Raw genomic sequence first — 17,001 nt, 5'->3', positions numbered from 1 at the left:
GGTATTCTCATATTTAAATTATATTTGTCAGTATTTAGCAGGTCATCTAGCTATAAGGTAATTTTATCTAATTTTTAATATTTGATTTTGTTTTAGTGTAAGGTTTTATTGCAGTTACGTGTGTTTTTCTGGTTATTGTAGGTCTGATAATGCTTCATTAGCGAAACATGTCACCTGAATAATTAAAAAGACATTTTGAGACTGAGACTTGGAGTTTTCATTTTTTTCTCTATGCATAAAGAAGTTGTAATACATACAAATGTATAGAGCTCCAGAAGAGTATGTTAAAAAATAAATAAAAAAAGAAACAATAATGTTCTTTACATTTTTTAAAATTTAAATTATTGAACCACCCTCGTATCTCTAAACCTAACCATATATTTAAAAACTATGTTTTAGCTAGCTACAAAAGCATACGGCAGAATAATAGCCGTGATAATGCAAGACTATAGGCCTTCAGACCAAATTCTAGATGTCGAAGAAGTCGTTATGTGGGAATCAAAAAAATCCAAAACCCTTAAGGCAAAATTTAAAGACAAAAAGGAAATTGACTTATATTTAAATTCAACAGTAAGAAATGCCTTATGGTACAAAGAAACAGATGAAAAAATAAATATAACTTTTAAACGGATGGACGCTCTTACTTATCATAGTAATGTTAATTTAAGAATGGAAATCGTAGACGCAGCTGCAATTATTATAAAAAATTGTTCCACGTAAGTCATTTATATGTACCTATGCATTTAAGTCAGAAGTATATACGGGGTGTTCATTTGAAAACTTCCCACCACGGATTTATGGAAAACCACTGTTTAAACAAAAAAACGCCGAAATACGTCAAAAGGTTTGTCAAGGGGGACAACTTTCTAACCTAAAATTACTTCACCCCCTTTCACCCTCTGCCCCCCAGGGTCATCCTCTTAAAAATTTTAAATGGCAAGGGGTATCGAGTAATAGCTTGTTTAAAAGGTCTTTCGAAGTCTTTTATTTTGACGTTTGATTTTTTTAAATCGGTCGATTCCTTTTCGAGAAAATTAGAAAAATTTTTGTTTATCTTAATTTGTTCAGATAGAAAACAAAAACATGAAAATATCAGTTTTTATTTCAATATTATTTAAATTTATCTTATACAGTGAAATTTATTGTCCTTCAAAGTTCTTTGTACTGTTGAGCGTAAAAATCCTGAAAAAATAGTCAGTCCACGAGTGTTTTGGATGCTGCCAAGTGCGAAGGGTCCCAAAACTGATATTTCTCTACCCTCATTTCTAACTGGTCGACTTTCTCGATGGCGAATATTAGACAAATCCAGTTTCTTCAAATTTTCTTATCAATATAGTCATGTACAGAGTGTCCCATTAAGAATGTTCCTCGGCTGTATCTCAAGCCCCAATAATCGTAGATCGTTGAAAAAAAAAAAATTAGTATAAAAGTAGCCCAAAAAAAATAGCTGGAAAATATTTTGAAGTTCATTGGTCAACCGCTAGAGGGCGTTCTAGCTACTTAAAAACTTGAAAGTCTATTTTTTCCAAAAAACCTTTAATAACTTGCATCCCAAAATATTATCGAAATAATCTACAAAGTATTCCTGACAAAAATGTTTTGACAACCATTTCTGTCAAATGTCAAATAAAGTGGTGGGGAGAGTTTCTATTTTAAATGAGAAAAATGGTAAGAAATAGGCTTTGGCTGCACAGATTTTTTTAAAACAACTTTTATTTAAAAGCTCTTTTATTGCTTTATTTTTCTACCAAAAAGATATTATTGGAAAATTTTCCTAAAACCCGCTAGGGGGCGTCTACTTTTAACTTACGCTATTCGACTGATTATTTTAAGAAACTGAAATGCAACCATGTGTGTTTTTTTACGGTATTAAGAGCGGAGAACAAAGCTTAATAATTTAGTAAAAACCGCATTTTGATATCACGTCTCTAACTAAAGTTACAAAAAAAATGTGTTCATTAGAAAGTGAAAACATCAAATATGGTCGTTAAGATCTATTTACCAGCCGGGTTAAAAAAACTGGTGTCTAAATGAATCTTTGTGCAGAGAAACAATCTTGGTATACCAGCTTTTTAAAAATTCCGGAAGGTGGCGTTTATTTATACACTTCTTTATACAGGAAGTTTCATTTCTTTCATTTCATTCAAGAAAACTAGGAAAACTATGCATAGGAACGTTTTAAATATTTATCAACGTCGACGCGTCATTGTAACACGACAAAAATATTTTGATAGTTTTGGCACTTGGTACCGATTAAAGTGAAAAAATAAAAAATCTTGCTTATTTTAAATGGAATAAAAAATAATATTATTTTAATTCCTACACCAATCTAATGCCTGCCGAGGTATTCGAATTGTCGTCCATCTTGTTCTATACAATTTTGAACTCTTCGTCGGGTTGATTCCACGGCTGCCTTTATTTCTGCGGCTGGTAAACTCCGAATAGCGCCCCTTATTCGCTGTTTCATATTTTCTCTATTGGTAGGAATCGAAGAAAATACAATGGCTTTTATTCTACCCCATAAATAAAAGTCAATGCAGGTTAAATCTGGCGATCTGCAAGTATATGCAATGTAATCTAGTAATGTTTCTATAACGATAAAATTACCTTGCCGGCCAAGGGAAAAAGCAACCTCTGCCAATCCACCGATCAGGGTACCGCTGATTAAGGAACGTTCGCACTTGTACCGCGAAATAAGCCGGGCACCCGTCATGTTGTAAAAACATGTTGGCTCTTATAACCAGTGGCACCTCTTCTAATAATGCTGGGAGCTCATTTCTTAAAAATCAAAGATATCGTTCTCCAGTTAGGCTCTCATCAAATAAAAATGGACCTATAACCTAAGATCCTATTACACTGCATCAGACATTAACACTCCACCTTCCCTGATGCTGGATCTCGCGCATCCAACGAGGGTTAGTTTCAGACCAATAGTGCATATTATGTCTGTTAACTCCTCCGTCTTCGTTGCTTCGTCTGTCCATAAAATTTCTGTTGAGAAAATTTGGATTTTCGACCAACAAATTCTCCATCCAATGACAATAATCTAGTCTTCTGTCATAGTCTTCTAGATTTAATGCCTGGTGGAGTACTATCCTTCCATATAGTACTCTAATAGATGAAATCTATATGCAAAAAAATTTAGTATCTAGGCTCTTATTTTTGAAAAATTGTGTTATACCTGTGTTCCTGCAAAATTCTGTGAACTACAGAACGAGATATGCCTAAATCGCCTGAAATAGTTCTGATGCTTAAGTGCGGATCAAATTCTACATAGGCCAAACAATTTATTATGTTTTCCTCCGTTCTTCTGCGACCTTGTCTATGGTAGGTTGGATGGACTACACTACCTGTTGTCCAAAAACGACGGGCCAAACGAAGAAATATGCCTCCACTCAGACGCCGGTTTTGAGGAAAACGTTGAGCATACAGCCTTGCAGCTTGATAACATTTACCGACTCTTGCAAAGACAGACGCATTTTAAATTAAAGTCAAAGAATAAACTCTGATCGAATATATAGGACAACCGAAAACTTTTAAGCAGCTGTCACAGAGTTATCACCGGCCTTTTTGTTTTTGAAACAAATGCAAAGCCAACTTATTATTAAAATTGGCACAATTTAATTACCTATTTATTTATACTCGAATAAACTGCTAATCAATAGTCTTATATAAACTTTAATTTTTAGTTCCTTTATGAACACAACTAATATGTTGCTGTATTTTTTTCAATATTATTCTTTTAACTTATTTTAGCACATCATGTGGTATTATTTGTTGCTACGTTGTCCAAAAATTTAAAACGTTCCTATGCATAGTTTTCCTATACTGAATAGATTTATTCCCATTGAAACTCCTTTATAAAGAAGTGTATAAATAAACGCCACCTTCCGGAATTTCTAAAAAGCTGGTATACCAAGATTGTTTCTCTACACAAAGATTCATTTAGACACCATTTTTTTTTTTAACCTGGCTGGTAAATAGATCTTAACGACCATATTTGATGTTTTCACTTTCTAATGAACACATTTTTTTTTGTAACTTTAGCTAGAGACGTGATATCAAAGTGCGGTTTTTACTAAATTATTAAGCTTTGTTCTCCGCTCTTAATACCGTAAAAAACACACATGGTTGCATTTGAGTTTCTTAAAATAATCAGTCGAATAGCGTAAGTTAGAAGTAGACGCCCCCTAGTGCGTTTTAGGTAAATTTTCCAATAATATCTTTTTGGTAGAAAAATAAAGCAATAAAAGAGCGTTTAAACAAAAGTTGCTTTAAAAAAATTGGGGCAGCCAAAGCCTTACTTCTTACCATTTTTCTCATTTAAGATAGAAACTCTCCCCACCACTTTATTTGACATTTGACAGAAATGGTTGTCAAAACATTTTTGTCAGGAATACTTTGTAGATTATTTCGATAATATTTTGAGATGCAAGTTATTAAAGGTTTTTTGGAAAAAATAGACTTAAAGTTTTTAAGTAGCTAGAACGCCCTCTAGAGGTTGAGCAATGAACTTGAAAATATTTTCCAGAAACTTTTTTTTGGCCACTTTTATACAATTTTTTTTTTCAACGCTCTACGATTATTGGGGCCTGAGATACAGCCGAGGAACATTCTTAATGGGACACCCTGTACTTATCGTTAATAACTTTGTAGTAATATCTTATTTTTGGATCCCTCTGTATTATACTGCTATAGATGAAAAGACGTCCCTTTAAAAATCGAAAGTGACGCCTCCGAGTATTTTTCCGAGGGAGAGTCATAAATAGGGCTGCGACCTTTTTGTTGGGCCACTCTGTATAGAAATTAGCGCTTCGTTTTTTAGTTCGGTATGTTCTGTATTGTTAGTATGTTAGCCCTTTTATATGTGTCGTATTGATTGCATTGAAAAAGTACCGTCAAGATTTTTATAAGACTGTTCAAATTAAAGTTCGTCTAAAAGCGCGTACGGGTGGACATGTCGCTCGAGTCTCTTCAGCTGTTCCAAAAGAATCTTGTTGAGTTTTTACGTCGATTAATTACTGTCGACGAAACCTGGATCCATTACCATATTCCGGAGACTAAATAACAGTCAATGCAGGGGATTGAGGTGAGAGAAGTAGCTCCGAAGAAGGCAAAGGTCGTTCTTTCTGCCTTACTGTGGTTGATTACCTTTAAAAGGGAAAACCATCAATGGACCCTATTACGCTGCATTATTGGAACGATTATAGGAACTCCAAGAAGAAACGATCACAGTTGATGAAGAAGAAGATGCTGTTTTATCAGGACAACGCGCGAGTCCACATTTGAAGTTTAAATTGCTTCAACATCCACCGTACTCACCAGACCTAGCTCCGAGTAACTTCTTTTTGTTTCTTAACTTGAAAAAAATTCTCGGAGGGAGAAATTGTTGGTCAAATACTGAGGTGGAAGAGGCACAAAAAATTATTTTTCAGGTTTACCTAAAGATTATTTTTCTAATGGCCAGAAGGGTTGGGAAAAGCGTTTGATCAAATGTATTGACTTCTGTGGAGACTATGTCGAGAAATAAATTTTTGTTCGGCTTGAATTGTGTTTTTCTTAAAAAGGCCGGAAACTTTTCAAATGACTCTCGTATAACTACACACTATTTATGGCGCCATCTAAGTGATAAAATATACAAATAAACAAATTGAAACAAAACAAAATTGATAGTCTACAGAAAGTATAGTCTATTTAATTATGTGCGAAATTCAATTCTACATTTGTAGAACCCTTCCCCTTGCCTAACGGGTCGTCAACTCGGGTTAGTGATGGGCAAATCGACACTTTTGTATGTGTCGATTCATTCGACACCATGCATCTTCTTAATGTATCGAAACAGTGTATCGACATAATGACAGAGTGACATAGTGGGATGGGTACTATAAAATGATACACTACAACCTTTGTACGGTTCTGTGTCGGAAAATTTGATGATTGGCCTCTTGGTTTACCTATACATACTCAAATAAAAATCACAATAATAAATTATATTAAGCTGCACCGTTTACGGTATGTTTTTTGTTTTTTGTGATGTCTTTGTATAGAATTTAAAATATATTATTCCATAGATTTTAATATTAATTAAACTAAAGTCAAACGTTAGAGGCGAGGCGTCAAAACAATGATCACCGCGTGATATGCGCTGACAGGCACAAATGCTCCATTGCTATTGGTCAAGTTGCCCACGAGACGGCCAACAGCTGGGTCCTCGATATTGGCTCTTTAAATCAGGGCCGCACTGGCCCTGCGGCAACATCCCGTATATTTGCTGCAACACGCACCACGCGCTTATATCGATGTCCTCTATCTTATTGTACGCTGCGGCGGATTCGTGGCGGATGCATTTTTCCGGGTAGCAGCGCGCAGATATCGTCGATATCGATAACGAATTATTATTGACGTTCGTCGTTCATATTATTTCACATTTTCGTCCTTGTGTATCTTATTGCCGTGGTCGATCTTTTGAATCGTTCTTGCGTGTGGTGTTTAAGTATTGTTAATAAATTTATATTCATTATTTTTTGATTAAAAAAATTTTGTTGAACATTTAAAATGTCCAGTACGGAGTCTGAAGCAGAGTTGGGGCCATTGGGACCGCCAGAGAAGAGACTGAAAAAGGGCCATTTCAGTGCGGACACCAAACAACTTATTTTAAATGTTTTTAAAAGGGAAACAATAGATAATCCAGCAGTGGTTTTGTGTGACATTTATAACAAAGTGATTTAAAAAAAGCCGGCGTAGTTTCAGAGCCAAAAAAACCAGGTAAAACCACCACCATATTTGAAAAGTTGTCGGATATGGAGAAAAATATAATCAGAAGAAAAGTCCATGGTTTTTTCTTCCGAAATGAACTACCGACTGTGGAAAAAGTTTTAAGGGTGGTAAATGAGGAATGATTTACCTGATTTTAAAAGGACAACGTTTTTTAAAATTTTAAAAACATTAAATTTTAAATATGCAAAAAGGGAAAGAAACAGTTTTCTAATGGACCGGGACGATATTAAATGTTGGAGAAGGGAGTATTTGACAAAAATAAAAGCGTATAGAAGGGAAAATCGCAAAATTTATTTTTTGGATGAAACGTGGTTGAATGCGAGACACACCAAATCCAAAGTGTGGACAGATACTGCAGTAACCTCTTCTCGCCAAGCCTTTCTTGAAGGTCTGTCTACAGGCTTAAAAAATCCTTCAGGTAAAAAACCTTTTGTATTTTATTTTTTTTTACATTTATTATACTTACATTACTTGTATGTGGTCCACGGAATACAAAGTAATGTTTCATTTGACCTTAGAGGGTGCATTTATTAAAAAAAAAACTTTTTAAATCAACAATTATTTTTCCGATTTATGATTCAAAGAATTTATTATTTTTTGCTATTTTTGTTTTTAAATGACCTAATCAACAATTCCTATAACATTTAAAAGATATGACTCGAAATACCTTTAAAAAAAAAACTATAAAGTACAGAGACAAGTTCATGGTACCTATTTACCTTAAAAAAAGTTTTTTTTTATTATGAAAATTCCATAAATAAATTATATGAGCAAAAAAAGTAATATGTTTTTAGGAAAAGGACAGAGGCTGATTATTTGTGGTGGTCTTTGGGTATTTCAATAAAAAAAAACTGGGGATTACCATGAAGAAATGGACGGTCCGTCTTTTGAAAAGTGGTTTGAGGGAGTACTTCCTAAGCTGGAGGAAAATGCCGTGGTCGTATTAGACAACGCTCCCTACCACTCCAGGAAGTTGGAGAAGGTGCCTACAACAGCCACAAAAAAGGGAGAAATCCAAGAGTGGCTTCGAAAATTGAGCTGAGGAGGCCATGATTAAGGCACAATTATTAAAAATTGTCAATGAAAATAAAAGTCAGTTTAACCTCCATATAATTGATGAAATGGCCAAAGCGAGCGGCAGAACTGTCTTGAGGTTTTCGCCTTATCACTGTGAGCTCAATCCAATTGAGCTCATTTGGGCAAATATTAAGGGCTATGTGGCATCCCACAATACAACTTTTAAGTTTGCCGATATGAGGAAGATATTTGAAGTGGCAGTTTCAAGGATAACTCCAGAAAATTGGCAAAAGTGTATCGAACACACAAATAAGGTTGAAAACAAAATGTGGGACCTTGATAACATTATGGATGTGCAAGTTGAAAGACTTGTTATTCCATTGAATGGCAGTGATACCTCATCCAGTGGAAGTGACACTGACTAATGTGTTTCTGCCCACACATTTTTTGGCTCCGACAACCACCAGAGTGTTTGGTTTCTCCCTTTTTCCAAGGAGAGATTGATGCTTTTTAGCATGGTAAGAAAAAGAATTAAAAGAGTTGAATCAGTTCATAATAATGATTTTTAACTTTTCAGTGTTTCTGCCCACACATTTTTTGGCTCTGACAACCACCAGAGTTGCTACTTATTAATATAGTAGCAATTTTCCATTTTTTTTTTAGTGTCTAACATTTTTCATCCAGAAAGCCAAGAGTGATTGCTTCATCAGCTTTTCCAAGAAATTTGAATTTATGTTTTAATTTCTTTATTTTATTTAAGTACCTAAATTTATTAAAATTGTGTTAATAAAATAAAAAGGAGTTTATTTTAAATAAAATAATATGTATTTTTAAAACGTTTTATTAATTTATTATCCTCCTATTTACCCACTATATTAACCAACATCTATCCATAATGTGTACATGGTTATAAACATATTAATTTAAAAAAAAATTGTTATTAATGTTCAGTCAAAAAAAAGTCTTAAAAAATATGTATATTATTTCACCTGTACGTCTTTTTGCATTATTATTAAGTATTCCTATTTTACTTCAAAAATTACATAAAGAAATCCAACATTTATTTTTAAAGGCTTTCAAGATCATTTTTATAGGACAATATTACTTAAAACACAAAATTATAAATATGAGTATAAATCAAGCCAGTTAAATCATGTTTGTTGAATCATCCTCATTAATCCATCAATATTTACTTTTAATCTATAAAAACGCTAAAATTAATAAAAAATCAATAGAATATAATATCTAAATTCAATACTAAAATAATATAAAATCAATTTTTAAATATTATTTCAAAAAAAAATTAAAAATTCATATTTATGGGCTGATTTCGACCCTGGCTAAGTCACCTGTCTGAGGCGTCCCTTTAAATATCACGTGCGGATGACGTGGTTTTGTTCTGAGGCTTCGCCTCTAACGTTTGAATATCGTTTAGATTTAAACTCCAAAATATTCAAACACCAAAACATCATTAAATAATGCAAAATGTTATATAAATAAAAATTAAAAAATATTTTTAAAAATAACAAATTTAACCCTCAAAAAAAACTAACGAAAAAGAACCAAAAAAAACAAGGCAGACATGAGATTATAATATTAAAATCATTGCACATTGCTGTGCAGAAATACCAATTTTGCGATCTTTTGAGAATTGAGGCGATTTCTTCTCATCAGTTATTATTTGCTCTGTTTTCGAAAATGTTCGTTTGCACAGGTCGGATGTCGCTGGGATGCAAAGTCTTTTTTTCATTAGCTCAAAAAGGCTAGGAAACAAATGTTTATTTTCTTTCCACCATGAAAGAGGGTCGCTATTTCTGGGTAACAGTGGCATTTTAAAATACTTGTCAACTTTAATGATCCTGGCTGCTTTAGTATTTTTTACTCTTCTCGACTAGTTTGTCGACTGTTAAATCAAAGTCAAACCAGATTCTGCTTTTGCCTGCGTCTGCGTGGATGTTGGTGCCACAGATTCGGATTGATTTTCAACGCCAAACATTCAAAAGCAATAGTCGCCGATGCCGACAGAAAATAATAAAACAAAAACAAAACAAAACATTATTTAAACGCACGTATCGGCTAGCAGAACGCTCTAAAACTATGTTCACACAGATGTCTGAATCAAGCTTTATTGGCTATATCAGTTTGGCTATGGGAATCCCAAACGGTAGACTAATGGACAAATGTTGTTTTTATAAAATTTCTATTAAAATTATTATAATATTTCTTATTAAAATCATCTATTTTAATACGCCATGCCTAGCGGCTCGCGTTCCGGTTGTTCTACTGTTATCAGTCAAACAAATCCGGGCATCGATTGTCGAGGTCAGTGCGGCCGCCTGTTTCATCTCAAGTGCGTTAGGCTTCCGGCGACCATCAATGATTTATCACCGGACTCAGGAATTAAATGGTTTTGCAGGGACTGCTCTGCTACTAACACCAAGGTCGTTGGCGCTCCTTGGCGGGGGCCAATGAAAAGGTTCTCCAGGAGCTCTTTAAAAAGGTCAACTTTATTATGTCTGATGTAGCGGCTTTAAAATCAGCTCAGTCGGGATTTACGGACTTGCTAAACTTTTTTAGTGGGAAAATAGACGATTTCACAGTCCAAATGGAGAAAGAATAAATATTTTGTCTAAGACTGTGGGGAACATGCAGCACGAATTGATCGAAGTGCGTAAGGAGTATATGTCTTTGAGGTCCCAAATTGAATTAATGCAGCAAGATAGTTGTAAATATAATGCTGAATTATGTGGCATCCCCGAGAAGAAACAGGAAAACGTCCTCACTCTCGTAAAGGAGTTAGGTTCTTTCATTGGTAGTTAATTCAAGATGACAATATCGTGTCATGTCATAGGGTTGCCAGATATACTAAGGGTACAAATAGTTCAACCCAACCCAAAAACATAGTGGTCAAATTCTCATCCGTAGCTAAAAGAAACGAATTTATTAATACCGCTAAATTGAAAAGAAATCATAGGTTAAAGGCAACAGACTTAGGATTTGAACATGGCTCAAAAATACTTGTTAACGAACACCTTTCACCCTACTATAAGCAACTTCACAAGAAAGCTAGGGAATTTTGTAAAAATTCTAACTTCAATTTTTCAAACATTCAAATTTTGCTGGGTGAAAGAAATGAAAGTTTTTATAATGAGCACACTCTGTCTTTCGTGCTAGCAGCACTATAAACAATATCTTCTTATTATTACTTGTGTAATTTCTTGTGGCAACTTACAATTCTTTTTCTTTTTTAATGACTTCTTCTCAGCAATTTTTTATTTACTACCAAAACACCAGAGGCCTTAGGACAAAGACAGTAGACTTTTATCAGTCTGCCTGCACCTGTCTATACGACTGTATCTCAATAACCGAGTCTTGGTTAAATCCCAACGTTCTGGACTCGGAGCTGTTTCCTAACAACTATAACGTTTTTAGACTTGATAGGAACGCTTAGTGGCAAAAGTGATGGTGGCGGTGTAATTCTAACACAATAATCGAAGACATATGAGTGAGCGCTACTTTAGAGGGGGGCATAAAATTATTTTTATGCACTGTTTATATTCCACCTCATGCGGCAGTAAATAACTATCTAAACTTTTTATCTAAACTAGAAAATATTATAAGCAATAATATTAATAGTTATTTTTTAATAATGGGTGACTTTAATGTACCTAATTTAATATGGTCACAAAAACTGAATGTTAAGAATTTATTGCCTATCAACGCCACTGATCCTTGCAGCAAAGCATTTTCTGATACTTTTTACTGTAATAATCTAAAGCAATTTAATCACGTCTTTAATGCTCGTGATAAAATTCTGGTTCTTATTATTTCTAATTCTACAAGAGTTATTGTAAATCCATACTTTTGTATGGATCCATTTGTTCCTGAACATAATCATCACATATCCTTGGATGTAAATGTTACTTTAATGTCGGAGAAGAACATTGTTATTAATTCATATACCAAGTTAAAATTTAATAATGCCAATTACGATACTATCAATGGAATTAATATTTCTACTCATTGAGACAAATTATTTTCAAGATGTAAATATTAACATTGCATGTTTTTATACAATTTTAGATAACATTGTTATTAACCACATCCCTAGAATTAAGATCAATAAGGGACAATACCCTATATGGTTTTCTAAACACACAATCAATCTAATTAAAAATAAATTAAAGGCACATAAAATGTGGAACCTGTACCGAAGACAATCTGATTACGACAACTTTTCAAATTTACGCAAAACAGTAAAGATTAATATACGCAATGATTACAAAGATTATATTTATAAAACAGAAATAAACATTGTCAAAGACGTTAAATATTTCCGGTCATTTTTTCACAACAAAAAAAACACTAAAAGCTTAACAATAAAAATGAAATTTAATGGTCAGGAAGCTTCGAATTGTGTTGACATTAGTGAACTCTTTTCTAAGTATTTTAGTGGAGTATTTGAACCTTCTGATACACCAACTTTAATTGAGCCTAGTCAATGTCAAGAATGTTTTGTAGTTAACAATATTGATATAAATGACATTAAATCCGCACTTATATCTATGGATCCTAAAAAGGGACCTGGCCCAGACGGTTTTCCTTGATTTTTTTTTAAGTCCTGTCCTAGCTTGTGCGAGCCTTTGCATATTTTGTATAATCAATGTTTATCCAGCGGCATTTTTTCTAATATTTGGAAAACAGCTCAAATTGTGCCAGTATTTAAATCTGGAGAAAAAAATTATGTACGGAATTACAGGCCTATTTCCCTACTTAGTCACTTTGGTAAACTTTTTGAATCTTTGCTGTTAAAACAATTATTCTTTAAGGTCAAAGAAGCTATTGATGTTAATCAACATGGCTTTTTCCAAAAAAGATCGGTAATAACCAACTTAATACCATTTATTCAGAGTATAAACGATAGTATGGATAGTGGTCTAGAAACTTGTGCCGTGTACACCGACTTTTCCAAGACTTTTGATAAGGTACATCATCCTACACTTTTCGGAGTTCTACTCAATCTTATTAAAAGTTATCTAACAAATCGCTCTCAGTACGTTGTCATAACTGGAGTAAAGTCTTCTCGTACAACCGTAACTTCAGGAGTACCGCAAGGTTCTCATTTGGGACCGATTTTGTTCTCAATTTTTTTAAATGACATTGGTCAATGTTTCTCTACCTGTAAATATCTTGCATATGCAGATGACCTAAAAATCTTTACAACAATTAAGAAGGTATCAGATTTTCGTGCCCTGCAATCTGATCTTGCAAATTTTGAAAGGTACTGTACCTTAAATAAATTATTTATTAATCCAGAAAAATGTCATTCTATACTTTTTAGCAGAAAACCATCTCAGATACAAAACAAATGTGATGTCTATCTCGGGGGCACTATCTTGAATTATGTAGAGTTTATTAAGGATTTATGTGTGACGTTGGATTCCAGACTGCTCTTCGACGTTCATATAGAAAACATTGTTCAGAAAGCTCTAAAAAAACTCGGTTTTATATAGGGGTTTTAGTAATCTAACATCATTAATATTACTATATAATGCACTCGTTAAACCTACTATAGAATATGCGACAGTGGCTTGGAATCCGATGTATCACAAATATATTGACCAAATTGAAAGAGTTCAACGCAAGTTTGTAAATATAGTAAATTTCCGCTTTAATATGATAACTTAAAGTTTTATGGTATGAAGCCCTTAGAGAGTCGTAGAAATAATTTTGATTTAATATTGATTTATAAAATTATTAATAATTTAATAGACTGCCCTTTCTGTCTGGAAAATTTACATATCAACGTTAATCCTTATTTTTTGCGTAATAGATCGACCTTTAGCATCTCAAGATATTCTTCAAACTATTTGTCTAACTCTCCATTGTTCAGATGCGCCCGTAGTTTTAATAATTTTCAAGAAACTAATTTGAATAATGATATATTTTTCTCCAGTATGGCTTCATTTAAGCGATACTTAAGAAATTCGACCTAATTTCGCAAAGAACGATAAATATTGTCTTTTTTTTCCCTATTGTCATTATTCATATGTATATAATATATATAATATATAAATGCTTCTTTATTGTTTATAAGAGATACTATTGAATAAGCTATACTCTATTTCAGAAGTGTATAGAGCAATAAACTGGGGAATTCCGTTCTGTTTGGCTACATTTCGTGGTAGTTCATAGGCGCAGGTACTTATAATATTTATGAATTTAATTTTCACGGATTAAATGCCTTTATTTTGAAAGAGATTAAATACTAAATAAATACTTTTAATCCTTTTGTATAGGTACCTATCTTTTAACGCTTTGTAACATGCAAAAATGGGGTCAGGTAATATATACAGACTATAAATACTTTTAAATCATATTTTAAACGTTAGTAGTCACTGCTACGCTGTAGTGTAATCACAATATTATTATCCCAATATTTAAAAAATGGAGGTATTCAGTCCAACGAAAAGATGTACTAAAAATTCTCCACTATCGCTGAGTGAAAAAGTTATTATTTTAAATGTACATGATTGCATAAAACACGATTACCCTAGTTTTACTGTGCAAGAAATTGTTGAAAAATGTTCTCGAATGAGTGGAATTGGAAAGTCCACCATTTTCAAATTGTTGCGAGAAAGAAAAGTAGCAGGTCAAGTGGAATCTCCCAAGCAAAAGCCAGGACGACCTACAAAAGTCCTTGATGAAAATGCTAAATGTATAATTCGAAGAAAAGTTCACTCTTTTTATTTTAAAAAGGAAATACCCACCCTAGACAAAATTTTAATGGAGCTTGGCCGAGATGACAGTATTCCGTTGATAAGTAGAAAACTTTTATGGAAAACTTTAAAAAATATGGATTTTGCCTGGGAAAAGCATAACCGCAAAGCACTTTTACTGGAGAGCGACGAAATTGTTTGTTGGAGACGACAATACTTGAGAAGTATCAAGCAGTACCGCAGGGAGCAAAAGAAAGTTTTTTATCTTGATGAGACGTGGATTAACGAAGGTTATATAGTCCAAAAAATGTGGCAAGACAAAAATATAACCAGTGCTCGCCAAGCTTTCATAGAAGGCCTGTCTACGGGTATTAAAGTACCTTCGGGAAAAGGAAAAAGACTTATAATCACACATATTGGAAGCGAAGAGGGATTTTTAAAAGAAGGTCTTCTAACCTTTGAGTCGACTCGCACAGGAGATTATCATGAAGACATGAACTCAGACGTTTTCGAGGACTATTTTGGTGAAATGATAAAATTTCTTCCGGCTAATTCGGTGGTGGTTATGGATAACGCAAGCTATCATTCACGGCGAATAGAGAAGACGCTAACTTCAAGTTGGAGAAAGCAAGAAATTATCGATTGGCTGACTGCAAAAGGTATTGTGTTTGAAGCAAATTTGATAAAAAAAGAACTGCTGGCAATAGCAAACTTACACAAAACTCGTTTCATGAAATACGCCGTGGAAGATATAGCCGAAAAATATAATATAACTGTACTGCGCTTACCGCCATATCATTGCGAACTAAATCCTATAGAACTGATATGGGCGCAGGTAAAAGGATTTGTAGCAAGACAAAACACGACTTTTAAAATGAAAGATGTTAAGCTACTGTTTGATCAAGCCATTACGGAAGCGACACCAGAGAATTGGCGAAAAGCAGTCCAGCATGTAATTAAGCAAGAGGACAAAATGTGGGATCTTGACAACCTCATCGATCAGACAGTCGATCCTTTAATTATAATGTCAAGAGGTGATGACAGTTCGTCAGATGACGAAGAAGACTACAATCTATTATAATTTAAAATTGTTATACACTGTTCAAAAAGTGCCAGATCCAAAAGTGACATTTTCAACTGTTTTACTCTACATATTATGTTCAATAAATTTGTGAAAAAAATATATTATTCCATTTAAACAAAAGTAACTTTCTAAAATAAAATAGCATTTAAGTACATTAATTATAAGGTAAAAAACAAGTCCCAGTTGCACGCCTTTGGCGAACCGTTTTCAATGTTTATCAGTGGGTAACAATGGGTAAAACTCATAAATTGACCCAAAACCGGGTGGCACTACCTGCAATCAACGAAAAGAAAGAATTTTACATTGAAACTAATACCCAACTAAGGTAGTGGCATAAAATATTGGTGGATCAACAGGTACCACTTTTTCATACCTAATGAGGTTTTATTGCTCTACACACTTCTGAAATAGAGTATAGTTAGGTTTATATTGCTTGGTATATTTGTTAGGTTTTGTGAAAATGTAATGTTTGGCAAAGCGCTTACTTGTATTTAAATTCATTCTTATGAATTTAAATATCAAACACAAAGTATCTTTACTTTGTGCTTTCCTGTTATTGGATTGCTTAGTCTATCTGTAGGAGAGCCTTGTATTTAAATAAGAAAATAAAGAGTTTTATTTTCCTTCTGTGCTTGATGCTAGAATTAATGTCTAAAATGTATTATTAACACTAACGGTTTTTTGTATTAAGTTTTGTTTGTGTCATTTAAAGTTTTGTGTCAAGTGTTGTTTGACATTTAACATCACTGTGTCAGAGTGTGTCACTGTGTCGAAATTATCGATAAGACGTGTATCGATACAGTATTAATGTGTCGATACACTGCGTCGAAACACCGACTCAGAAACCATCACTACCTCGTGTAGAATTTTACTTATTCATTTTATAATATGTTTTTTACTATATTACTTTTTATAATACGCTATACCTTACAATTTATTAGAAACCGTTGTGTCAAAAGGATTTTCGCTTTTCAATATGGCACAACTCGGCTAAAAAGAAATATATTCACTTGTAATAAATTTTACTTTACTTGCAACTAAAAAAATGGGAAATTTTTTTATGAAAAATAACATGTCTTTCTTCGCACTACTGTACCTCCTCAAGGTAGTACCGGATATATGCGGTGATTCGTTGTCAGAATTGTGGAGTGGTATTCTGAATTTCCTTCCTGATTCTTTGCTTCAACTGGTTTAAATTTCTTGGTGTCATGTTGTACACTCGTTCTTTTAGATAGCCAAACAGAAAAAAAAATACCCAGAAGTCCCAAATCGGTAAGAGAAGTAACCGTAATGGTAGCAATTTAAATAGGGTAGCCTTTGAATTTTGAAAGAATACGTACCAAGAACTTTAGTTGCACCCATTGGAGCCCATACTGTGACTTTGGAAGAGGGCAGAGGTCTTTG

At 33.6% G+C, this 17,001-nt stretch overlaps 1 protein-coding gene across 3 annotated transcripts in view; it reads left to right on the top strand.

Annotated features, from left to right (window-relative positions):
- Positions 1-17,001, top strand: part of LOC126734719 (TELO2-interacting protein 1 homolog) — a 161,724-nt gene that overhangs the window by 51,972 nt on the left and 92,751 nt on the right. For all 3 annotated transcript variants that reach the window (XM_050438442.1, XM_050438444.1, XM_050438441.1), the window contains one exon: positions 400-716. In XM_050438442.1, coding sequence (XP_050294399.1) covers positions 400-716 — 317 coding nt within the window. The remainder of the gene's footprint in view (positions 1-399; positions 717-17,001) is intronic.

Source organism: Anthonomus grandis, chromosome 3 (genome assembly GCF_022605725.1).
Source record: "Anthonomus grandis grandis chromosome 3, icAntGran1.3, whole genome shotgun sequence".
Classification (NCBI taxonomy): domain Eukaryota; kingdom Metazoa; phylum Arthropoda; class Insecta; order Coleoptera; family Curculionidae; genus Anthonomus; species Anthonomus grandis.
Note: the sequence above shows the minus strand (reverse complement) of the source record. Positions and strands in the feature narration are given on the sequence as shown.